At 42.1% G+C, this 25,203-nt stretch overlaps 3 gene segments (V, D, J or C); all 3 read right to left on the reverse strand.

The window, feature by feature from the left end:
* Positions 1–11,069: 11,069 nt before the first annotated feature.
* Positions 11,070–11,702, reverse strand: LOC123646945. The segment is given in 2 exon segments: positions 11,070–11,446; positions 11,547–11,702. Coding segments are annotated over 2 exon segments (426 nt in total).
* A 5,112-nt stretch (positions 11,703–16,814) lies between these two features.
* Positions 16,815–17,479, reverse strand: LOC123646946. The segment is given in 2 exon segments: positions 16,815–17,251; positions 17,356–17,479. Coding segments are annotated over 2 exon segments (486 nt in total).
* Positions 17,480–19,938: 2,459 nt separating this feature from the next.
* Positions 19,939–20,855, reverse strand: LOC123646947. The segment is given in 2 exon segments: positions 19,939–20,354; positions 20,468–20,855. Coding segments are annotated over 2 exon segments (495 nt in total).
* Positions 20,856–25,203: the final 4,348 nt, after the last annotated feature.

A 25,203-nucleotide genomic window follows, 5' to 3' on the forward strand; every position in this document is an offset into this window, starting at 1 on the left:
AGCCTGGTTACTATAGTTAATAATAATGTATATAGTATGCTTGAAATTTGCTAAGAGAGATCTCAAGTGTTCTCAAAACACACACATGCACAAAGGTAACCATGTGAGGTGACAGATATGTTAATTAACTTGAGCGTGGTAATCATTTCACAGTGTGTACATATATCAAAACATCACCTTGTATATCTTAAACATATATAATTTTTTTCTGTCAATTATACCTCAAGAAAGCTGGAAAAATGAAATAAACAATGTTAGAAAAATAATACAGATTTAAAGATAGCACTTGAGCTAACAGAACTATAAAGGGAACAAATGTTGTGTCCATTGTAGGATGGAACATTAGTTGTCTATAGTACGCAATGTCAAAGTACTGAATTAAACTTTCACTTGATATATTTTGGAGTCCAGGCAATGCACATACTGAGAGCTCGGTTTGCCTAGTAGCTGCTATTTTTAAATATAATGGAGAGATTAAGGAGTGGAAGAATAAAGCACTGATTTGGCTACTTATTATGGCCTCAGATTATGTAACAAAATAAAAGAAAAGGCATTAACTGTAAGTTCCCTAGCTGGAAAATATGTGACTCTGTTGTAGAAATCATTTTTCCTTGTACTTGTTTTACTAAGAAGATGATGGACCAAGTTACAGGCAGGATATGTTTGTGGTGTCTATGACAGAAACTGAGTATACCCATTCATATCACATCTCCACATAGAAAGATAGAGTACCGATTGCCTAAAAATTAGATCTCAACAATTAGAAGAGGAAAATGAGTTTTGAATGGTTTGAAAAAATTAAAATCCAAGCCCACTTGTAATCTCTTCCCACTATCCATTTGCCTAATCAATATTAGGGTGTGAATTCAATGATGATTTGAGGTACTAAAGAACAATCAGATTAGAAAAAATGAAAAATTATTATTAGTATGTATTTGAGGATTGTAGACAAAAAGTTGACCAAAACAAGAGAGGAATATTGGAATCCAGATGTTAAAAGAAGACTGATGAATCAGGTAGAAGGTATTGTAAGCCTTGGTGAGAATTACATAATCCTACTGCAGCAGCTGGAAGTGACCTCAAAAACATTCTGGATTGGCTGACACACATCTATGCATAATGCTGTGTTTTTTACATTAAAAACTCAGACCCTATGTAGGTCAAGAAAATTAGCTTTAACCTCTGATAATGAACCTGGCTATTCCACTCCAAAATGAGGTTTTTTTAAGTGTTTGGGAATTTACGTACGCTAGGCAACTGTAACCTAAACTTATCCCCACCATCATCCCTACCACTAGCATCATCACTGTGCAGCCTAGGAACCAGCAGTAAATGCATTTTTATTTCTATCAGGAAGACTTGTTTATCTTCCTATAAGAAGGGACATAAAGATGTGGCTTCATGATCAGAGTCACAAACCTTTCAAAGCAGCCAGCCAGGCAAGAAGCCTGTTGTACCTTTAGATTAGAGTAATGTACACTTAAAAAGAAATGCATAGCTTGAGTTCTGTGTAAGGAGCCCCAGAAATCCCCCAAATTGCAAATATCCCCATCCAAAATATTTTTGAAATACTCTTATATTTCTAATGTTAATTCTGGTTCTTTCTCTTTTCCTTTCCCCGGGGGAAGAAGCACTGGGAAAGGCTTCTGTTTGGCGCTGCTGTGGGTTGAGAGGGGAGGAGAGAAGGCCAGGGTTTTGCACAGGAAGGGCCCATTTCTCAAGCGCTGTGTCTAGGCTGCTGGCACAGTAATAAACTCCAGAATCCTCCAGTTCTGCAGGCTGGATCTTCAGAGTGGAATATGTCCCTCCAGTCCTTTCAGCTGAGAATCGATCGTTGGGCATCCCTGACTTATCCTGTATATTCTCTTTTAGAAAGTATATCAAAAATTCCATTTCTTTCCCCACAGTACGTCGGTACCAAAAAAGATACTCATGTCCAGAAATTGGGTCACATCTCAGAGTCACAGCCTGGTCCTTCTTTACAACCTCGCTGCTGGGGAACTGAGTGACTCCAGCTGCTATGTGCTCTGTGGGAGGAGACAAAAACAGAGAATGCATGACAAGAATGGACTGGGAAAGGATAATGCAGAGATATTCAAATTTCTTAGGACTTACCTGGTCCCAGGAGACAAAGGGACACTAAGCAGAGAAGCCTGGAAACCATGGCAGGATCCTGATAAAGGCATGCACTTTTGCAGAGGAGGGAGCTCGTAAGCATGAATAGAAACGAAAGCAAATCTGTGTCTCTTGGTCCTGAGAGGTGTGGTCTCCAACGACAGCAGCATGTTAACCAATGTCCACAGCCTCAGGAGCTGCCTCTAGGGAAGTGGGAACATAGAAGACCTAGCAAGTGTTCTCTGAAGAAGGTTGCCTCTAGAGAGGGCGATGGAGAAAAACTGACATCAATTAAAATCAGCCTGTTTATGCATTTGAATAGGTGTTAACTTTGTATTTATGTTCCTGATAAAGTCACCACTGACAGCTGCTGAGTCCGCTGTCTGGATCCTACCCCATTCCTAGCCCTGTCTTCTCTCACCTATCACATCCCCTGAGAGTGTGGGGCATTTCAGCTTCAAGTGGCTATTGTGGCTATTGTTGCTATTTCTAATGCTCAATGGCTGTTATCTCCTAATTCTCTTTTCCCATTATCCCTCGAACACATTCCAGTCAAGCTTTTGCCTCTGCCGCTCTCAAACTCAGCGCCTCAAACATGAAACGTTATCCTCACCTCTGCTCCCCCAGCAGCCTTCCAGCTGATCCAGTTGAAGACCTTAGAGTTATCTTTGAATCCTCTTTTTCTACTCCACCCTATAGCCAATCCGTTGGGAAATTCAACAGCTCTATCATCAAAATGCACCCAGAATCAATCTATGTTTTATCATCTTCACTGCTAACACTCTGGAACAAACCACCATCATCTTTTGGTTGGATTACTGCAATAAATTTTTAACTGGTCTTCCTGCTTTCAACTACTTCCAGACTAGCTCTCAAACTCAGCTCTCTAGAACATGCTAGATTGCAAGACTCATCTACTCCAAATCACCTACTAGCTTCCAGTTTTATTTAGAATGAGACAGCAAAGCACTGAAGGCCTTCAAGTCTTACATGTTCTACCCAACCCCATTATCTCTCTGATGTAAGCTCCTACCACTCCCGTCCTTGATTTTCCAGACATACTGACTCCTCGTTGGTCCTTAAATATCCCCTAGGGCCTTTGCACAGGCTCCTCCCTCTGCCTAGAATGCTCTTCCCCAGATACCTGCATGTCTGTCTCCTTCATCCCACTTTCTTCTTGGGCCCTGCTCTGAACAACTTATTATGGTCTCAGCACTCCTTACTCAGACAGTCCTCATTCCTCTCACCATAGTCTGATTTTTCTTTTTTCCATAGCAGGTACCACCTTCTAATATACTATGTGCCTTATTTATTCATTATGATTATTGTTTGTTCTGTCTCCTCCTCCCCCAATAAAATGTAAATATCAAGAAGACAGGAGTCTTTGTCTTCTTTTTCTTTTCATTGATGTGCACCAAGAACTTAAATCAATGCCTGAAACTCTTTGGAGAGGAGGCAAAGCTGGAGCCAAATCTCGAAAGAACATCCATGGAAGGCTCCCCCCAGACAGAGGGGTCTTAGAGTCTCAAAATCATTTCCTTTCGTTGTAGATTGAAATGGGTGTTAGATGAAAATATACGAGCAAGGTTTGCAAACGATAATACGAGGACGTGTGTTTCTTGGCCTAGTCTCAGATTAGTGGGCATATCGGGTGTATTAATTTTCTCTGGCTGCCATAAAACATTACCACAACGTTGGTTTGTAACAGCGGAAATTTGTTCTCTCATAGTTCTGGAGAAGTTCAAAGTCAGCATCACTGGGCTGAAATCAAGGTGTGGTCAGGACCATGCTCCCTCTAGAGCTCTAGGAGAGGATCTGTTCCTTGTCTCTTTAAGTTTCTGGTGGCTGCCACATGCACTGGCTTGTGTTCACATCCCTCCAATCTCTGCCTCCCATGGTCACGTTGCCGTCTTTTTTCCATCTGTGTTAAATCTCTCCCTGGCTCCCTCTTAGAAGGACACATGTGATTCCATTTAAGACCCACTTGAATAATCCAAAATAATCTCCTCATCTCAAGATCTTCACATCTGTAAAGTACACTTTTGCCACATAAGGTAATAGTCACAGATGCTCAGGGATTAGGATGTGGATGTCTTTCCGGGGAGGGGCATTAGTCAACCGCCGCAGGATACAAAATCTTTGACTTTTTGGAAATTCTCACAGGTATCGTTTTCCTGCCATAGTTATGGATCAACTTTAATCTTCTGTACATAGATCTGTACCTGATATTTTCTTCACTAACAGTATTTGTCTTCTCACCAAAGCTAGCTATGGTGGAGTCTCTGTGACCCCAGCGTGCTTGGGAGTTGTGCGAAAAGGAGACTAAAGAGGAAGCCCTGCCTCAGAGAAGCACCAGAGAAGCTCTGGGGATGGGCTTCTGCTCAGCCCACCTGTCCCCTGCCCCTGATGCTCAGGAGGCAGTGGAGCAGAGTCAAGAAGATTCTAAGTCCATCAGAATGCTCCGAGGCTAGGGGTGGCACATCAATAACAGCCTAGCTCACAGCAACCTCAAACTCCTGGGCTCAAGCGATCCTCCTGCCTCAGCCTCCCGAGTAGCTGGGACTACAGGCATGCGTCACCATGCCCGGCTAATTTTTTCTATATATTTTTAGTTGTTTAGCTAATTTCTTTCTATTTTTAGTAAAGACGGGGTCTCGCTCTTGCTCAGGCTGGTCTTGAACTCCTGAGCTCAAACCATCCTCTCACCTCGGCCTCCCAGAGTGCTAGGATTACAGGCGTGAGCCACCGCGCCCGGCCCTCCCTTCTCTTTTCAGTGCTTTCTCTGTGCCCTATAAGTAGGGTTCATGATTGAGACACCAAGCCTGGGCGTTTCCCTAATCCCCAGACAGTTCTCTCCGCAGTTCTGAAGTGGCAGTGGGAGTCGTGGAACCACAGTGTCTCCTGGTGGCCAGTGGGGCTGAGTCACCGGAAATGAGCCTTTTATCAAGACCCAAAGTAAACCGTGCTGTGTTGCCTTGATACAGGGGTAACGGGGTTAGAGTTGTTGGTGTTCTAGGGGTTCAAAAATACCACTCTTTCTGGTCTAAGACTCAGTACACTTGAGAGAGGAATGCTGGAATCAGACAAAGTGCAGTCAAAATGCTGGCTTTGGTGCTGGTAAAGAGGGCACTAAACTATGCAGCTCAGTGGGTGAGCCAGCATTTTCCTGGACTCAACAGACCCTTCACTTACCTTTTTATTTAGTTATTTTTTTCCCTGAGACAGAGTCTTGCTCTGTTGCCTGGGCTAGAGTGCCGTGGCATCAGCCTAGCTCACAGCAACCTCAAACTCCTGGGCTTAAGTGATCCTTCTGCCTCAGCCTCCCGAATAGCTGGGACTACAAGCATGTACCACCATGCCCGGCTAATTTTTATATATATATATATATATATTTAGCTGTCCAGATCATTTATTTCTATTTTTAGTAGAGACAGGGTCTTGTTCTTGCTCAGACTGGTCTCGAACTCCTGACCTCGAGCTATCCTCCCACCTCGGCCTCCCAGAGTGCTAGGATTACACGCGTGAGCCACCGCACCCGGCCACCTACCTTTTCCTTAGTGGATCGGCTTTCCTACTTAATGAAATGCTCACTCATTTCCCTATAATTCTGAGGCAAGAGAATAGAAAGTATATTCCCAACAGGCCAGCAGATCTGAAGATAAAATAGAGGGATTGGAGTGAGCACGCCCAGTTTCTTCTTGTAAAACCACTAATCAGGTAACTCAGTTTTCCTACCATACAGAAGAGGGAGTGGTAGGGAGACGGGCCACAGATATTTTTTCAGAGGATCACCCCCCCACTCACACACACAGGTAAGTGGGGAATAAATATTGTTTCAAAGATTCTTAACATATGTGTTCTCTTAACAACTTGGACTCAGACATCATGCCTGCGATTGGTGAGAGATGAGAATCTGCTAGGACAATTCTGCTCCCACCTACTCGAGACATCTTTTTCATTATCAACTGCTATAGCTCTGTTGGATGCACTGTTGGCACCCAGGCTAGAAATTAAGGCAGACCCTAGGAGACACAAAATGGTTCACAACAATATGGTAACTAAATAACTCCAAGGCCACACTGGCTGAAAAGCTGAGAATTAGCTTTATGTTTTCCTTTCCCTCCCCAGTACACCCCACTGTATTTCCCATTACAACAAAACAGAGGTCCAGTGATAAGCTTAAATGACATCATAATGAGCCATCAATAATAAAATGCCAGCACCCAGAGACTCCCACATTTGAATATGTACTACAGGGAATTATAAAATTCCTTGTAAGGGCCAAGTGAAGACCCATTTAAGTCATTGCTTTTTTTTTTTTTTAAACTCACTCTCTTTTCTCAAATCAGTTTTGTTCCAGGCCTTAAATAGTATTTATTTGTAGTATAGTTTTTAATTTTTATAAGAACAATACACATTTAGTCATTTTATTTCCCTCTATTATTACTTAATTCTTCAAGAAATATTAAGCTGAATATCTAAAAGTTTAAAATCCTTTTTAAATTTGTCCTCTTCCTTCTCAAACACAAGTAGTTTTAGCCATATTTGCTATAATAAAAAAACATCTTTAATTTTATGTTTGCATTCTGGTTCAAGTCATCAGTCTTTCTAATATATTCTTCTAGATTTTTATCTCTGTGATCTCACCTAGTGAGGGATGTGCAATTAACAATGTCTGGCTCTTCTAAAACAAGCAAGATTAAAACAAGCATTACTTATTTTTAACTTCCTCTGTTGAGCAATTCCACCTACAAGCCATTCTCATTGTTTTTTCCTGCTTTCTCTTTAATATGTCCCACCTCTTCTTACACTTTCCTGAGAGTCATAATTGTAAAAATGAATTATACAGGCTCCTTTAAGCCACAGGCTATAGCTGAAGATCACGTAATAAGTTGAGTATTTTCAATTGATTTCTCTAGGCATTTCTTCTCAAAACTGTCCAAATTATATATGACCCTTTATATAGCTGTGATTTTGAGAGCCATTTCTCAACAGAGCCCCCAAACTCTGTCTTCCTACAAGAAGTCATTCCAGTCTGCCCTTCAAGATCTGCCATTTTTCCCTCTCTCAGGCTTCTTTGCACTCAGTTATGTTGGCTGCTCCGGCAACGACTAAAATAAATCTCTCTGTTTTGTAATGTCCCCTTAAGAGCAGTTGAACTTGAATGCATTTCTACTTCCTTTTAAAATCTGTCTTTCCTGGACTTGAGAACCTCCACTTTCTTTTACATGACTATACTATTAATAAGTCTTCTAAGAAGTTAAAACATTTCCTAAAGAAATATATTTTTCCCTCCAGTTTAATGAATCTGTATTTTTTAATTTTGTTTATAATGGTTTATAAATGGTTAAAAGGAATCCAGTCCCAAATTTCTTGTGTTTGAATCCCTCTTTTCTCCGTTCATTAGCCGTGCCACTCTGGAAAATTTACATGCATGCTTTCTGCTTCAGTAGCCTCCTCTATGAAATGGGGGCACTGACTGCTCTCAGCGTCTATTTGGAATGCCCAAGACATAGTAAGAACCATGTAAGAGCTTTCTATTATAAATATTGTTCCTTTGTTCCTGTCCTGATGGTAAGAAGGAAGCTTAGCTTCAAACCACTATAGTGTCTCATCCATTTCCTTAGCAAATTTAAATTCCCTGTAACAAGTGTTCCAAGCACAGATGTTCTTCTGATTACCCTCCAAGCTTTTGCAATAATTATGTTGATTGATCTTAGATCTTTGTGTGCACACGGTCTAATTTCATCCTCCTTGAGAGCCCTCCTCATTACTTTTTCTTCAACAGAGAAAGTCTGGCCAATTATGCCTACTATCACATATTCTAAATTATTTCTGCCTGGAGCCCACGGTTCCTGATAGCTCACTTACTATGACTTCAAGAAGAGTCTTGCAAATAAATTCTCCCATGACAATCCACCTGATGAAGCTGTTTCAACGGGCATCTTCCCACTGTCTGGAAGACAATGTCAAACTTAACTGTGTATATTTTTTAGTCTCTTACCAGTGAATGGGGCTGTTGTAATCATCCAGGATTTTAGAAAATATCCAGACCAGAGTAGCTGCCATTGTGTAGCTCAGTATACAGTGGAGAACCCAGAAGCTTGCAGCCGCAGCGTGCAAAACACACATTCTGTATTTGAACTGAGGGGTGAAGATGGTAACAGGTCTGTTACTAAACCTAGATAAATCTGTTGGCTGTTACTAATACTTAATTAGAATAATGTAATTGGTGGATTAAAAGGATATGTACATTCTACATGTGAAGCAATTATACCATCGTATTACATATTTTGGGAAAGGACACTGTGGAATTTGTATTTATGTACCTAAGAATGACCAAGTGTTGGTGAATCATCCTCAGTAAAAGCCAATGACCACACTTGGAAGTGACTCAGAGATACCAGAAATAGTTCATAAGATTTGGTACTCAAGCAGGAACTGCAGAGACCATGGTCTCTTCAACTCCTAATACAATATATCTCTAATCACTGGGATTGTGGAAGTTTGAAGAATTATTCATTCAAGATGGTAAACTGAATACCTCCCCATATAAGAAATTCAACAAATAACAAAGAGTGCTGAAAACAAGAAGAGTTATCTTTAGGAATCAGAAATGTTAAGATATTCTGGAAGTTGGAAAGCATATGTGGTCAGATATATGTGTAAATCAAAATAGAAAATAGAACAAAGACACCAGAGTTAAGTAGTGCTATTCCTAAAAAGCAATAAGCTTGGAATCAGTAATGGCCTATGGGATTATGATTAGAACAGTTTTTTAAAAAAATCTATACTTGCAATACAGGTGTTAATATCAATTAACACCTGCACAATAATGCTGTATAACAGGCCTCCTTCAAAACTCATCAGTTAAGACAATAACCATTTATTACTGCTCATGAGTCTATGGGTTGGATGGTCAGTTCTGTGAATCTTAGATAAATATTCTTGATACTAATCTTTTGTTGGGTATGTGTTTACAAATATTTTCCCTGTCAATGTGGCTTCTTTTTTTTATCCTCTAAACAAGGTCTTTCAAGACTATAATATGGACAGTATAGTCTTAAACCTTGAAATATGACTTATACTACGTGAGAATTAAAAACATGAGAGTTTAAAAGTGTGGACTACATGGACTGGAGGGGTCAGAGAGACAGAAGAATTATAGAAGCCATGATCCTAGAGTTAGTGAGATGGGAAGAAGGTGGTAGGAGGATAGGATGATTGAAATAGAAATGTTAAAAGAACTTACATGGTCTACAATCATGGAAGCGAGTATGAAAAGAACGAAAGAACATGGGGGCAAAAACATCTTCTCAGGGAATAGGAATGTCAAGAAACTGAGGAGCCAAACCAATGTACAAATTGTCTATGTGAAGATTAGTCATGAAGGATGGTGGCTGGATCAGTAGCAGGCAGAGGCTTCAATATGAAGAGAGTTCTGAAAGTAAAGAAGTAAGTGCAATGATGAAGGGAGACATTCTCATGTCATCTCTATAAAGGAGCTGGGCTTTAAAGAAGGAGGGAGGAAGATGATCTGGAAGCAGCAGGGACGAATCAGGAGCGTGAGGAACATAGTAAAATCATGTCTGCAGAGATGCAGATTATGTCTCTTGCACAGATAATAGAAACTGAATTCCACTCTGCACTGTTTCCAACTGAAGTTTCAGAACTACTGAATGGCAAAAAATAGGACAACAAGTGGAATTTGGCTACAGGCAGAACTGCAATAACCTGAATTGCCTTGGGCACTCAAAGTACAGGCAACTTTTGTTGCCAGTGATAGCCCAATAGGGATTGAGAAGCAATCAGTATGTAAATACGACTATAGAAGAAAGGAATTTAAACCATTCAGGATGGATTGCAGGTGTTGTATATACATTTCTGGCATAAATAAAAAGAAAAATATAAATGTGAGTGTTAAGGATATACACTCAGAAAGAAAAGAGGGCAAAGTAAGACTGGCCAGGCCTGTGTGCTTTTAGACGCCCCAGTGTGGGTCTGTATTGGCTGTTCCAGAGCGGGCCTGGAGGCCTCCCCCCATTCTGAGTGCATGCAGGGCTTCCGCTCGCACCAGGCTCTCCTTAGCTGGACAGAGACACATGGATCCCTAGATTCCAGGAGTGGTGGTTTACATCTGATGTACTAAACTGCCTGCTTTATCCGTATTTGTGATGATCTTTAAGTGTAAGAAAAAATCCCTACGTAAATGTTGAGTTGAAATCAGCATTATAAAGGAATGTCCACAATCATAGTAAAGAACTTTTGGCCGGGCACAGTGGCTCACGCCTGTAATCCTAGCACTCTGGGAGGCCCAGGCGGGCGGATTGTCTGAGCTCAGGAGTTCGAGACCAGCCTGAGCAAGAGTAAGACCCCTGTCTCTACTAGAAATAGAGAGAAATTATATGGACAGCTAAAAATACATATAGAAAAAATTAGCTGGGCATGGTGGCACATGCCTGTAGTCCCAGCTACTCGGGAGGCTGAGGCAGGAGAATTGCTTGAGCCCAGGAGTGTGAGGTTGCTATGAGCTAGGCTGATGCCACAGCACTCTAGTCCAAGCAACAGAGTAAGACTCTGTCTAAAAAAAAAAAAAAAGAAGAAGAAGGATATTCTTTTACAATCTAGAAAACTTGTGGGGAAACATTCTGTCCACAGCTTACAGTGAGAAGGGAAGGGAGAGGACAGAGTGTTCCAGAAGACAGGAGCTGCCACCATCCCGACAGGGATGGCAAATGCAGGACAGTGGGGAAACCTACAGAGTGGGAGATTAAGGTTTATCTTATGTGTGTGAGTTCTGAGCCCATAGGTAATTTGTGAGAAATGCGAAAAACACATCTCCTACATTATTTCCTGTACAAGATTTCCTATGTTGATATCTTATCACTTTCTGTCTTTGTCATGCCCCAAACTACTTAATTCTCCTGGGGAGGGAGGAACAGGAAGGACCTTGCTCAGGACAGCTGGGAGCTGGAGGGAGAAGGGGAAGCATCAGGTTTCTGCACAGGGAGGGGGTGATGCCGCAGCGCTGTGGCTGAGCTGCTGGCACAGAGATACACGGCCGAGTCCCCGGGTTCTGAGGGCTGGATGTTCAGAGTGGAGAATGACGAGTTAAGCATCTTAGCGGAGAATCGGCCTTTGGGCAAACCTGCATCGTCTATTTGAGATTGGCTGTGGAAGTAAGTCAGCAATTCCAGTCCCTGTACCAATGTCTGTTTGTACCAGAAAAGAGTGTTGTGGCTTGAAATTGGCTCACATTCCAGAGTCACTGCTTGTCCTATCTCTGTCACCTTGTGTCTGGGTTTCTGGATGACCCCAGCATTGGTGTGCTCTGTAAAAGAAGGCAGAATTGGGGGACAAAATAATGAAAATACAAGGAGTCATCAATAGAGAAGCCCAGCATGACAATGCTAAATATTCTGAGGACTCACTGGCTACCAGGACACAAAGGGCCACACAGCAGAGGGTCCGGGTGCCCATGGCAAAGTGAGAGCAGATGTGGAATATTCCAGACCAGGACTCCTGTGAGCAAGAGGAGAGAAGAGAATCTTGGGAAATTTTATCTCCACAAGATGCATCTGTCAGTGACATCACCAAATGAGCCACCACCCCCAACTCGAAAGCCCTTTTCAAAGTGGCTGCTTCTCTGGAGATGTATCAGGCAAGACTGAACGCAGCTATAATCGATCTGAAATACAGATTTACACACGCAAAGGCTCCGTGTGGACTAACTTGGCTGGAATCCTGGAGAGGGCAGGAGCCTGGGGCAAGTGAGCACAGCAGTGTTTCTGCCCGTGGGGGCATTTGCTGATCCCAACTCAGCCCTCCTGCAGCTGACCCACAGGCCAGGGGGGTAAACCCAAAGACCAGAATGTAGCAAATGTGACCACTGACAATCTCAGCTAGCCACAGTCCGCCAGAGGTAACCTGCTCTCCAGGTGATCCGGGCACCTCAAGTCTTGCATTCCGATTCAGGGAGCCCCCCATTATTTATATGGCCACACACTTGGCAGAAACACAATAAAATTTTCTCTGGAGGAAGATACATCAAGCCTAGGCCCAAAATAATTTCTACAACCATAGTGTTTGGCACATCAAAGATAATCAGGTTTATAAGGAAAAATACAAACACCTTGAAAATACAAGCACCATGACTGGGAAACAGCACAAAAGGAACATCAACCAACATAGCCCACAAAGAGGTGAAAATGATCATAGGGACTCTGAACCAGCTATGTGTCCTATGTTCAAATAAATGAAAGACGATCTCAGAAAATGTTATGGGGGAATTAGTAACTATAAGTAGTGACATAGAAAATTGGAAAAAGAACCAAATACAATCTCTGGCAAGGTGATGGCGAATGGACATGGTTATCTGTCCTGAGTGAGATTTTTTCAGAGTAAAGGAGGGAGGGGGGAGCTGATGTGCAATGAGGAAATGGACATTAGGTGTGACCTTCAGTCAGGTTGGATAAGGAAGGGAGGGAAGCTAGGGGTTTGGGCTGGGGCTGAGGGACAGTGACAACGCCTTCAAGGGCTCCCAGGAAGCTGCTTTTTAAGTAATTCCAGCCAATGCATCAGAAAGATTTCTCATATTATCTTAGAGAATCCAGGCAGAATTTAAAATAGAGAATATAGAGCTAGACACACAGAATGTATTGTCAGAGGGGACAGTGGATTGGGGCAATTGTTTGCTTTAGAAGTTCATAAAGGAATATTTTAATGCACTAAGGAACTATTCTAATACACAAAGGCAGACAAGTAGAAATGTCCTCAACAGCCACTGGCTGACCTGACCTGAGATATAGTTTAGGTTCTGACGGTTACATTGAAAAGTTAGGGTGCTCTGGAGGAAGTAGAATTTGTTTTGAGCTCAGGTTTAGGACTGGTTACTGGAATACCCATTTGTGTGCATTTCTTTGAACTTGAAAAAGTGATGAATAAAATAGCTGAAATTATCGACATCATCATTAACATATTTCCATAAAAACAGGGGGAAAATATTTTCAAACTCCTGCAGTGTTTTGAGACTTGGTTGCATAATGCATCCAGTGTAAGGGCATAGAAGAAGCTAGAGAGATGGGGTGTTACCAAGGATAACACTCAAATCATTCAGATGGTGACAACTACAGAGGGAAAGCCTGCTGTTTACTTACATGTAATCACCATCTGTATTATTATGTTTATGGTACATATTTTGTGATTGCCTATTTTTATGAGAAAAAAACTGTCACTACCCCTGAGGACTAAGTCTATGATAAGTCACTTTCAGTTTTGGTTTCTTGAGTTGTCACCGAAATGTGCTTCAAATCCCTGAATCATAATTATTTTCAAACAACATTTGCAGCTCTTGGGTTTCAAGAAGGATTTCATGCCTGCTCTGTTATACAGATCGTAGCTTATATCTGCAAACCCACTTTTTCCCTTGGGTAGGGTAAGGCCTCTGTTCGGGGCTCATGTGCGCTGAGTGGAGAGAGGAGAACAGTGCAGTTTTGTGCACGGGAGGGAAGCATCTCTGCAATGCTGTGGCTGGGCTGCTGGCACAGAGATATGTGGCTGAGTCCCCCAGCTCTGCCTTCTGGATCCCGAGAGTGGAGTCTGCTCCTTTGGGCCTCTCTGCAGAAAACCGATCCTTAGCCAACCCTGAATCCTCTACTACGGCCTCATTCTGAAATTGAATCAGAAGCTCAAGGCCCTTTCCCAGGGTCTGCCGGTACCAGTAAAGAGTAATGTGCCCAGAAATAGGATCACACCCAAAAGCCACGGCCTGTCTTTTCTCTGTAATCTTATGTCTGGGGAACTGGGTGACTCCAGCTTCTGTGAGATCTGTTGGGGAAAAAGACAGAATTTGAAAATAGAAAAAAGGAAATGATTGGAATAATCACTGGGAGATTCAATGTGGAGATCGTGGTATTGTGAGGACTCACCTGTCCCCAGGAGGCAGAGGGCTGCCCAGCAGAGAAGCCTGGTGCCTATGGCGGGGTTGGGCAGGATGGGAGGGTCACCAGGTCAGGATCACTCTGAGCAGGAGCAAAGGAGGAGGGACGTCCTTGTACCCACACAGCAGTTCCCACGGTGATGTCACTGTCTCTGTAGATGCCCACACTCTTAGAAGCCAATTGTTATAAGCTAAGTGATAACTAGAAGTTGTTTTAACATATCCATAGACTCTAAGTTCATTCACGCATTCTCACTCATATGACTAGGGCTTGGCTGAGTGGATCCCCACTCCATCTCCAGGCCCAGCCTCTAACTCTCTGCTGGCTGTTTCTACATGGATGTGTCAACGGCAAATCAAAACAGAGCTATCAGTCAGTGACCTCTTTGTCTTATCTGTAATTATCATTCTCTTTGAGAATTTCTTTTTTGCCAGGTTCTCCACTGTCCCAGTAATATGAGTCAGACAAGGTGGATGCTGGGGTGATCGGCACAGTTCTATCCCAGAAGCACATTGAACTGGCTGGCACACTCTAAGCTATAGGGGAAAAATAACACCCCGAGCACAGAGTTGGAAGGTTTCATCTTGTCTGAAGGCCAATGACCAACTTCTTGTTTGCTGTTATCAACCTTCGTGATGCATTTTGTACCAATGCCTTCATCATGGTAGTGCCTGTGCTTCTTGGACGCCAATATAATGAAAGTAAGTTCTGATGTCTTACCTAAGATGTATGGAGAACTGTCTTATCCTTGAAAATATTAGTGTTGGTAGTGTAATAACATGAAAAATTAAGCAGACCTTCTGGAATCTTAAAAACATACATATCTAGCATAATTTATAATTAAACTATAATGTAGTATCCAGCATTTTCTTTTTAAATCCGGCCACTTCAGTGACAACACACTTCTTGTCATTGTCTGAGTAGTAGAAGGGGAAGGCTTGGGGATTAGAGAAGCCCTGAGAGTTGGTATGAGAGAACAAAACAAGGGTATGTGCGTTCAGAGAGGTGGGAGGAGTGTAACTCTGAGGTCAGAGATATCTGGCCAAGTTCCTAAAAACCTACGGGACACATGTCAAGGTTATCAGGTGAAGGCCTGTAGGTATAGAATTACCAGAGCCATCTTTTTTCCTTATAAATTCTCTATAATTGAAGTAGAAAAGCTGCTGATCTGAGTGCAGCTCATGTTGGCACCAATTAATAATTATATGATGGAAATTTTCTTCACATCCAGGGGCTCCTACCTGTTCTATCCTTGTGACCAGGGGTGAAGGTTCTGGGTGTCAACAGTATTTGGGCTGGGAGGCTGGAGACAGGACTTACCAGGCAGCATGTGAAGTACTTGAAATCGAGCCATGCCATTTCCAGGGCAGAAATGTTCCGCCTGTTCCCAGGTCTCACATGCTTCCTGGGCAGCACAACTGGAGAAACTGGGGAAGTCCATTCCAGGGCAGAAACAGGTCATCTCGCTGCTCAGAGGACGAAAGGTGAGACTTATGGAAAATCTCGGTAAGGATATTCATGGTGGTACTGCCAGCAAATTGAGATGAGCCTTTCTGGCAAGGTCTGGAATTGTCTACTCTCTTCTCCCACCTTGCCCTCACACCATCCTACACGTCGTCCAGGGCACAGCTAGAGTGGGTTAGGTGTGGGGCACAGGCGCATGGCCAACATCTCTCCCTTGTGCGAATCTCTGAGCACTCAAGCTGGCTCTTGGCTCTCGTCCATCTACCCTCATCTAGGCTCAAGAGACTCTCCACTCAGTGATTCGCTGAGGTTCAGACTTCACAGCTGAACACACCTACCTGCATCAATGCAGGGACAAGAGTTTCTGGTCAATATTTCTCATTCTACGGCCACTCACATCTGCAGACAGATCCTGGATGCAAGGAGTCCCACCTTTCCTTTATACTCAACTTTGGAGGCAGCACTGAGTCCCATTCAAAAGATGGGGACTCCATTAAACCCAGTGCCTCTTCAGGGGCAACAGTTCAGAGTCGCTGGGCTCAGGCCCTCCGTCCACGGCTCAGGGACCCTGGTGTGACTTCTACACTATCTGCAAGAGAATCGGGGCTAACACTGTACATATTTGTGAGGAAACCAGGGGGAAATCCTCCCAGCTCCACCTGGCCCTTCTGTCCTGCTAGAACCCCTCCCTGTCCTACAAATACGTACTGTCCAGCCACAACCCAGGACAAACGCTACTCTTCCTCTGCTTAAATTCAATTTCCCAAAGTTTGTGAGTTTTTGACCAGCTTGTAGAAAAGTCAGAATCTCTTGATTGAGGTAAAAGTCCTGTGTATTTGCTAAAAGGCTTCTTGGCATACACTGCTAGCTGAGTTTTGTGCTCCTATCAGAGATATTGAGCTGTTTTATCCTCAAACTGTAAACTTTTTTACATTCTTTTTTGAATTTTTTTTCAATCATATCCTGTCTCCTATGGAAAAAGGAGACAGTATAGGGCTAGAAGAGACCTTATATTGCACATGTGTTTTATGGTAATTATAGAATATTTCAAAGGTTTTCAAAATGAATCTGAAAATACCTACCATTAGGCTGAAATAATGTCAACACTTTGGAATCTTAAGATTTTTTCTTCAAATTTTGTGTAAAAAACTGACATCTAAGGAAAAGTTGAAAGAACAATAAAACAAATCATATTAAAATGTACATCTGTGTATCAATTATTAAAATTTTCTGTTTTTCTGTATATTTTACACCCAGAACCTGAAACACTTCATTCTTAGTAATTCAATGTCTCTCCTAAAAAAAGGCCCCCAGCCTGGCAAAGGCTCTGGGACTCCCATGGAGGCCAGGACATCCCTGGGCGGGGCCAGACACAGGCAACCTAAAACTTTCTGACTGCTCTTTCTGTGCAGAGAGGAGGCAGCCGTGCAGCACTGTGTAGTCACTGCTGGCACAGAAGTACACAGATGTCTGGGAGTGGGTAGCAGACTCCAGTACAAGAGGGAAATCCTCTGTGTTTGATCTAGAGACATTGTAGCCTTCGGAGACTTCTCCTTTGTCAGTGTTACCAGCACCAACTGAGTAATAGATCAGCCTCAGCCCATGTCCCAGGTCCTGTCGATACCAGTACATATTGTTGTGGTTGTCAGTCTGGTGACACTTCAGTGTCACCTTCTTTCCTATCTCTATGATCTTGTGTCTTGGGTTCTGGGTGATTCCAGCATCCGTGTGGCCTGTAATAGAGAGTGACAGAGGCTGATGCTGCTATCCTAAGAGAAAGGCTTGTACTGAGTCTTGGGAATTCCAGGGAAGGAAGCCTCCTGTGACCAGCCCTCACCTGCTGCCAGGAGACAAAGGGCCACATAGAAGAAGAGCCGGGGGCCCATTTCAGGTCCAGGGCAGAATCTCGTGTCTCCCAGCCCTGCTTTGGGGAAATAGAACTTGGGCTCTTGGTGACTCAATGATGTCACTGTCCCTGACAAATGCTTGAGCAGAACAGCTGACCTGCCACACCCCTTCCCTTCCCCACAGGAACCAATCAAAATACACACACACATACACACACATGTTATATGTTACATATATGCTATATATAAGATATATATGTAATTTTATGTTGTATATGTAGTAACATTTTATAATATATATACATGATTTAACAGCTAAGGATGGAAAGAATTTGTACACTGTTTTTAAAGAAATCTTATAAGTATATAATATCGTTGCTTGATTTTAGTAGGGAAATGTATTCCTCTCTGCATATCTTATTCCCATTAGGATACAATCTCTTATTTATACACTGTTTTAAGTTTTTCTAATATTTCTGGGGTCTAATGCAGTGGTTCCTAACCTTTTTGGCACCAGAGACTGTTTTCATGGAACACAATTTTTCCACGCTCAGGGGGTGGGAGGCAGAGCTCAGGCGGTGTGGTGGGGAGCGGCTGTAAATACAGATGAAGCTTCGCTCTCTTGCCTGCTGTTCACCCCTGCTTTGCAGGACCCTCCACACCCCCCATTTCCTAACTTGAATGGAAGACTATTTTTCCATGGAAGCGGGGCATGTGGCGGAGCTCTGCAGCCAGGTTCCTAACAGGCCAACTAACTGCTACTGGTGCAAGGCCCAGGGGTTGGGGACCACACGTGTTAGGTACATCCTCATGGCAGTTCATTTGCCTTTTATGACTTCTCTGCTCAAAATTCACCCTCAAGTACCTTTTACTAGTTTTTCTTTTTGCTTAAACTTTGGAGAACTGTATGTCAGCCTACATACATACCCTCTGTTCAAAGAGCCCTATTATGCCCAGAAAGGTTTTAAAGTCTCAAGGTCAGGGTCAATATAATTTGAATGTTGTTTTGTGCTGTGTCGTAAATTCGCCTAATAGGAGTCTCATATCAGAGCTCAGGGCTCTGTGTGTTCTCATGGGCATTGGGATCGTTAATTTCAGGTGTCAAACTGACTGATTTAAGGGAACTTAGACAACCAGTAAGGCAGTATCTTGTGGTGTGTCTGTGAGGGTGTCTCTGGGGGAGATTGGTGTGAGTTGGTGAACTGTGTGGGAATGATCCACCCTTGACGTGGCGGGCACCATTCAGTTGTCTGGGGGCCTGGGTACAACTAAAAGGCAGCAGCAAGGTGAATTTTCACTCTATCTCCCGGAGCTGAGACACCCTTCTTCTCTTGCCCTTGGGCATCAGAACTCCAAGTTCTCCTGCCTTTGGACTCTGGGACTTGCACCAGCAGCCCCCTAGGTTGTCAGGCTTTTGGCCTCGGACTGAGAGTTATACCATCGGCTTCCCTGGTTCCGAGGCCCTCGGGCTTGGACTGAGCCACACTGCCTGCATCGTGGGGTCTCCCGCTCATAGATGGCCGGCTACTGCGGGACTTCTCAGCCTCCTCAATCATGTGAGTCAATTCCCCTAATAGATCCTCTCTCATGTCTCTTCCTGTAGATGTTCTATTGGTTCTGTCCTCTGATGTACTGGAAATGCCCTTTGTCACTTTGCCCTTGTATTAGGAGATATCATGGCCCCATTCTATATGAAGCCAAGACAGCACAAGCATCCTGTGGCTTGAAGTTGTATATCCTGGAAGCTGACAGGCAATAAGCCGGAGTAACTGCATCCCATAATGTGCGACCTCCCCTGCCGCCCAGCTGGCCTCGAGATGGCAGACACAGTGAGCACTCTGCTATGTCTTGTTGACTAAGGCCTAGGGAACAATGTGGAATTTGGGGAGAAGCTTGATTTTGGAGATTTGGAGGTTTGGATCCTGGCTCTGATAGTTGCAAATATGAAATATTGGGGGAGTCCATGAGTTATAGCTTCCCATTTATAAAATAGTACATTGAGATCTTTTGCATCTGTAAAGTAGACATTAAAACACATGATATATACTGCTACGGTTCGAATGCATCCCCCCAAAATTTATGTGTTGGAAACTTGGTCCCCAGAGCAGCATGTTGACATGTTGACCCTTGGGAGTTGATTGCACTGTGAGAACTCTACCCTCATAAGTAGATTAATCTATTCATGGATTAGTGGGCCATAGAGGGAGCGGGTCAGTTATCATGAGAGTGGGTCTGTTATAAAAGCCAGTTGGTTATCCCTCGTGCTCACCATGTGACACCCTGCACTGCCTGGGGACTCAGCAAGAAGCCCTCACCAGATGTGGCCATTTGACCTGGGACTTTCCAGCCTCCAAAACTGTAAGAAGTAAGTTTCTGTTCTTTATAAATTATTCAGTTCTAGCGACAGAAAAGGGACTAAGACAAATGCCCACACTCTAGCCCAGAGTGGGAGCTCCTGCCAATTGCTGGAACTGGAAGGTCCTGGCAGAGATGAGAGGACACCAAGTGGGCCTGGCGCCCGCATGTTCAGGAGGGATCTGGCTGAGCTCTGCAGAGAGAATGTTAGAAAAGAGTTAGAAGCATCCCTGGGGCCTGGCTAAAGCTGTGTGACAGTCTCCACCCTCTCTCCCTACTGCGTCCTCAGCTGGGACAGGAAGGTTTGGGTACAGAAAGCCAGTGACTCTGCAGGGCTGTGCCAAGCTGCTGGCACAGAGATACAGAGCTGAGTCCCCCAGCTCCAGGGAGCTCAAGTTCAGCTCAGAATGGTGGTCATCAAACTGCTGGGCTGAGAATCGTGGAGGCATGTTTCCTTTGTCTCTCTGCGTTTTATCATAATATGAAATGAGGAACTGGAGTCCCTGATCTGGAGCCTGCTGGTACCAGTACACAGTGTCATGTCCAGAGAAGGGGTAGCATTTCAGAATGGCTGTTTCCTGCTTTCCTTTGATCAGGTGTCTTGGGGACTGAACGACTCCAGCGTCCCCTGGACCTGCGGAGGAAGGAAACTAAAGCTGAACACCTAGCACAGGGAAGTGTTTGATACTCCAGCAACAATCAAGAGCTGTGAATTCAGGGGATGTCCCACCTGTGCTCAGGACTCACCTGCCCCCAGGAGACACAGGGTCACACAGCAGAGGAGTCTGGCGCCCCGGGCTGAGTCAAGCAGGACAAGACTAGGCATCTCCTTACTCAGGACGCTGGTCTCCTTGGGTGAGAAAGCAGGAGTCTTGCTCCTCCCTTTTCTCTATTTGGAGGGTTGCTTGTGATGTCACTATTCTGATGTCACCATCCTGCAGGCTCCCATAGGCACCCTGCCCCCTGGACTGGCTCAGCTGACCCAGGCCTTCCCCCATTCTACTTGGCCTTCTGCAGGGCAGGGGCAGCTATTTGTACTGAGCGAGCAGGGCAGGGGTGGGGCAGACGGCCATCCCCACAGCTTTTCCAACTGTCCTCCAAGGCTCCTTTGTCTACACATGGCTTGGGTTATCCAGGCTGCCCCACCAAAATCTCATACTCCCCATCAAATAAATGCAGTCTCCTAGAGAGCTCTCTTCCCACGTAAGGCTGCAGTTCCTGACTCTCTGTGGTGAGAAACACACGTGCCCATCAGTTGATGTGTGAGGACTATGGTTAACCCTTCCTGTGCCAGCACTACCTCTGCTTCCTCAAGTAATATCTCTGACACAGGGACCAAGACAAGACCATCACCCTTAACCCTCCCTCTTCCAGAGAGCATCAGTGGCCCGCTCAGTGGACCCACAGTGCCCTCAAGTGGCCAGTCGCGTAGTCACTAGGATGCCTCTCTGTTGACACATCCAGGGAGGCTGGGCTCTTCCTCAGTTAGGCATCAGGATCTGCCAGGACGCAGGGCAGCCCTTGCTGATTGGAGGTTTACATGCCTCAAGCTCAACTTTTGCATACGGTAGTGAGGGAGGCATGAAGCAAACATTTTTGCAAACAGGGAAATCAATATTCTAAATCTCATCAATTAGTGGTGTAGGGAGATACCAGCCAATCTCTAAGTGGCAGCTGCCCTAGGAATTGAGTGGGACCAGGGCAAAGCACCCTCTGTAACCAAAGGTAATTCCCAGAAGGGGCTGACTGTGGAGTTTCAGCAGCAAAAGCATCTTCTAAACTGGGGAAATAAACCCATTAGTCTCATGAAGAGGAAACTTCTTACTGATATATCTTCTCTTTTTTTTAACTCCCTGATCAGCTCTTTTACTTTTTGTTTTTACTGAATTGTCGGCTTTTTATGACGGGTGTGGAGGAATTCCTTATATTATGGATCCAACTGTTTCTCAGATATATCTATATTTTTTTCTTAATAATATATTTTGATGAACATTTTTTTAAAGTTTTGATAAAGAACAATTTACTTTTTTGTGGTTAGAACATTTTTTGTCATCTTTAAGAAATCTTTGCCTCTCCCATGATTATGAAGAGAGTCTGCTATGTTTTCTTCCAGAAGCTTTAGAGTTGCAGTTTTTAAATACTCAAAGAATTTTTATGTCTCATACCAATTTTTATTTATGTCAAGGATCAGCAAAGTTGTTGTGTAAAGGAGCAGAGAGTAAATATTTTAGTTTTGTACATCGTGTAGTCTCTGCCCTGACTACTCAACTCTGTCATTGCAGCGCAAAACCAATCACACACAGCACATGAATGAATTAGCATGGCTGTGTTCCAATAAAAATTTATGGATACTGAGATTTGAATTTTATATAACTTTCATGTTACCAAATACAATTCTTTTTATTTTTTTTCAGCCATTTAAAAATGTAAAACCAACCATTCCTCGTTTCTGGGCCACATAAGACAGACAGAAGCCAGATTTGGCCCACTCGTAGTTTATGGAGTGAGGTGAGGACTGATATTCATTAGTTTTCTGTACCGACATAATGTTTTTCCAGCCCTGTTTGCTGAAAAGACTCTCTCTCTCCACTTTAAGCCACTTTTAGCGTTTGGTCTGGGGATTATAATATGCATCTTTGACTTACCACAGATGACCTGCAAAAGTATTCTACTATTTATCACAGTTAATAAATGTTCATAGATGCCCTTTATTAGGTGAAGGAAGTTTCCTATTACTCTGAGTTTGCTAACAGTTGTTGGTAATGGATATTAAATGTTATCAAACTTTTTTATGTCTATAGATAGGATCATATAGTTTTCCATTTTTAGAATACATTGGATAAATTACATAGACCATTTTTTTAATGTTAGACCAACTGCGCATTACTGAGATAAACCCCACTGGATCATGGCATATTATCCTTTTTAGATCTTGCTGGACTCAATATGCTATAATTTTAAAAGGAGCATTGAATCTGTGTTCCTAAGGTATATTGGTCTGTAGTTTTCTTTTCTTGTAGTATCTTTGTCTGATTTTGGCATCAGGGTAGTTTTGCCAAAATGAATAGGGAATCATTCTGTGCTCTTCAGTTTTGCTCTTAAGGACTGCTCTAGTGGGGTCCTATCAATTTTGATTATTATTTTTACTCAATTTAAAACACTTCCGTTTTTTGAACATTCTCAAAGAAAAAAATTTATACAACTATGACAATTTCATTAAAATAAATTCATTAGAGAAAAAACATTCTTGGTCAAAGTGGGTAAAATAGTGTTAACTCTTTTGATATATGTTGCCAATTACTAGGCACAAAGGTTTTTACAATTTACTCTCCCCAAAAGAGAAAGGGCTCATTTCTCTGCATCCTCAACAGTATTTGGTTTTTTAAAAAGAGAAGACATTACTAAAGCATTTTATAATTTTCCTTTGATTTATTCTTTGCCTCATGAGTTATTTAGAAAATTGTTATTTAATTTTGAAATATTTGGAACTTTTCCAGAAACCTTTCTCTTATTGATGTCTAATTTGCTTTCACTATGATCAGAGAACACACTTGGTTTGCCTTGAATAATTTTAAATGTATTGATACTTATTTTATGGCCCAGAGGATGTAGTCCATCCTGATACACTGTCAGTGTGCACTCAGAAAGAACGTATATTCTGCTTCTGGGTGGAATATTCTGTAAATGTCAGTTAAGTTGGTTGCTGGTGTTGTTCATGTCTTCTATATGCTTACTGATTTTTTGTTTTTGTAAACTTGCTACACAAATTATTAAAAGAGGGGTATTGAAATCTCTGACTATATTTGTAGATTTGTCTGTTTCTCCTTGCAGTTGTATCTGTTTTTGCTTTGGTATTTTGAAGATCCATTTTCAGGTATGTAAATGTTTGATCGTTATGTTGTTAGGCTATAACTTTCTTTATCCCAGATTATATTCTCTGCTCTGAAATTTACTTTGTCTGATATTAATGTAGCTACTCTAGCTTTCTTTTAATTAGTGGTAGCATGGTACATCTTTCTCCAGCCTTTTATTTTTTACATTCTGAGTCTTTATGCTATGTTTCTGATAGATGGCGTACAGTTAGGTTTTTTTCAATACTATTCATTAATATTTGATATTACAATCTATGCTTTTTAATTGAGGCATTTAGACTATTTAGATTTGACATGATGGTTGATCTGGTTATGTTTGTGCCTCTCATTTTGCTATTTCTTTTCTACTGGTCCCATCTCTCCTTTGTTCCTTTTCCCCTTTTATGATGCCTTTTGTGGATTTATTGAGCATTTTATAATTCATTTTTGTTGGCTTATTAACTATAACTCTGCATTTTGTTATTTTAGTGGTTGCTCTAGGTTTGCAGTATACATTGCTACTTTAATACAGTCTGCCTTCAAGTGACTTTGATAGATTATGAAAATCTTACAATGGCTTATTCATTCATTCATTCCTTTTCTGTCTTTATGCTATTGTCATCATAAATTTTACTTTAACACATATTGTAAACTCTGCACTACGTTAAAATTATTTTGGTGTAAACAGCCAATTATTCTTTAAAGAAATTTAAATTGAAAAAAAGTTGTTTTGGGATCTCCAGTTACAAATTATAATACTTGCAGTTCTCCCATCGCTGATGACCCTTTTTCTCTGCATTTCATTATGAGTTATTTACTGTTAACTTCTTCAGGTTCATTATCTTTTCTCTTGTAATGTCTTATCTGCTGCTAATTCTAGCCAGTGGAATTTTTCATCACAGACACTGCGATTTTTATCTCTGGAAGTTTGATTTGGATCTTATTATATCTTCGCCATCTCTACAAAACTTTAAACATACGAGCTACAGTTATAATAACTGTTGTAATATCTTTGACAATTTGTCATTTCTGGATTGGTTTCTATTGATTTATTTTTCTTCCCATTACAGGTAATATTTTTCTGTTTCTTTGCATGCCTATAATCTTTGATTAGATGCCAGGTATTGTGTATATTATATTTTGGGGTACTAGAGATTGTTGTATTTCTATCAATGTTTTTTAGCTTTGTTCTGTGATGTACTCAAGTCACTTGGAAAGAAAAAGCAAAAAATTCCCAACAGGCACCTTTTTTTTCTTGAAGAATTTTGCCAAGCTGATTCTAAAATATATATAAAAAGTTAATAGGGTCAACAGTAGTCAAGAACCCTTTATAAAAAGGAACAAAACTTGAGAAAATATTCTACCAGATATTAAAAACTAGTATAGCTCTAATAAATAAGACAATGTGTTATTAGTGCAAGAACTGACAAAACAAGCCAATGTAACAGGATAGGGAACCAAGAAAACAGACCCACACATATATAATGACTATTTTATGACAAAAGTGATATTATAAAGAGGTGAGGAAAGTATTATCACTTAACAACAGAATTGGGTAAATTGGATAACCATGTGAGAAAATGGAACTTGATCCCTTCTTTATACCATATACAAAGAATTAAAAATTCCAGT

Source organism: Lemur catta, chromosome 11, assembly GCF_020740605.2.
Source record: "Lemur catta isolate mLemCat1 chromosome 11, mLemCat1.pri, whole genome shotgun sequence".
Lineage (NCBI taxonomy): Eukaryota > Metazoa > Chordata > Mammalia > Primates > Lemuridae > Lemur > Lemur catta.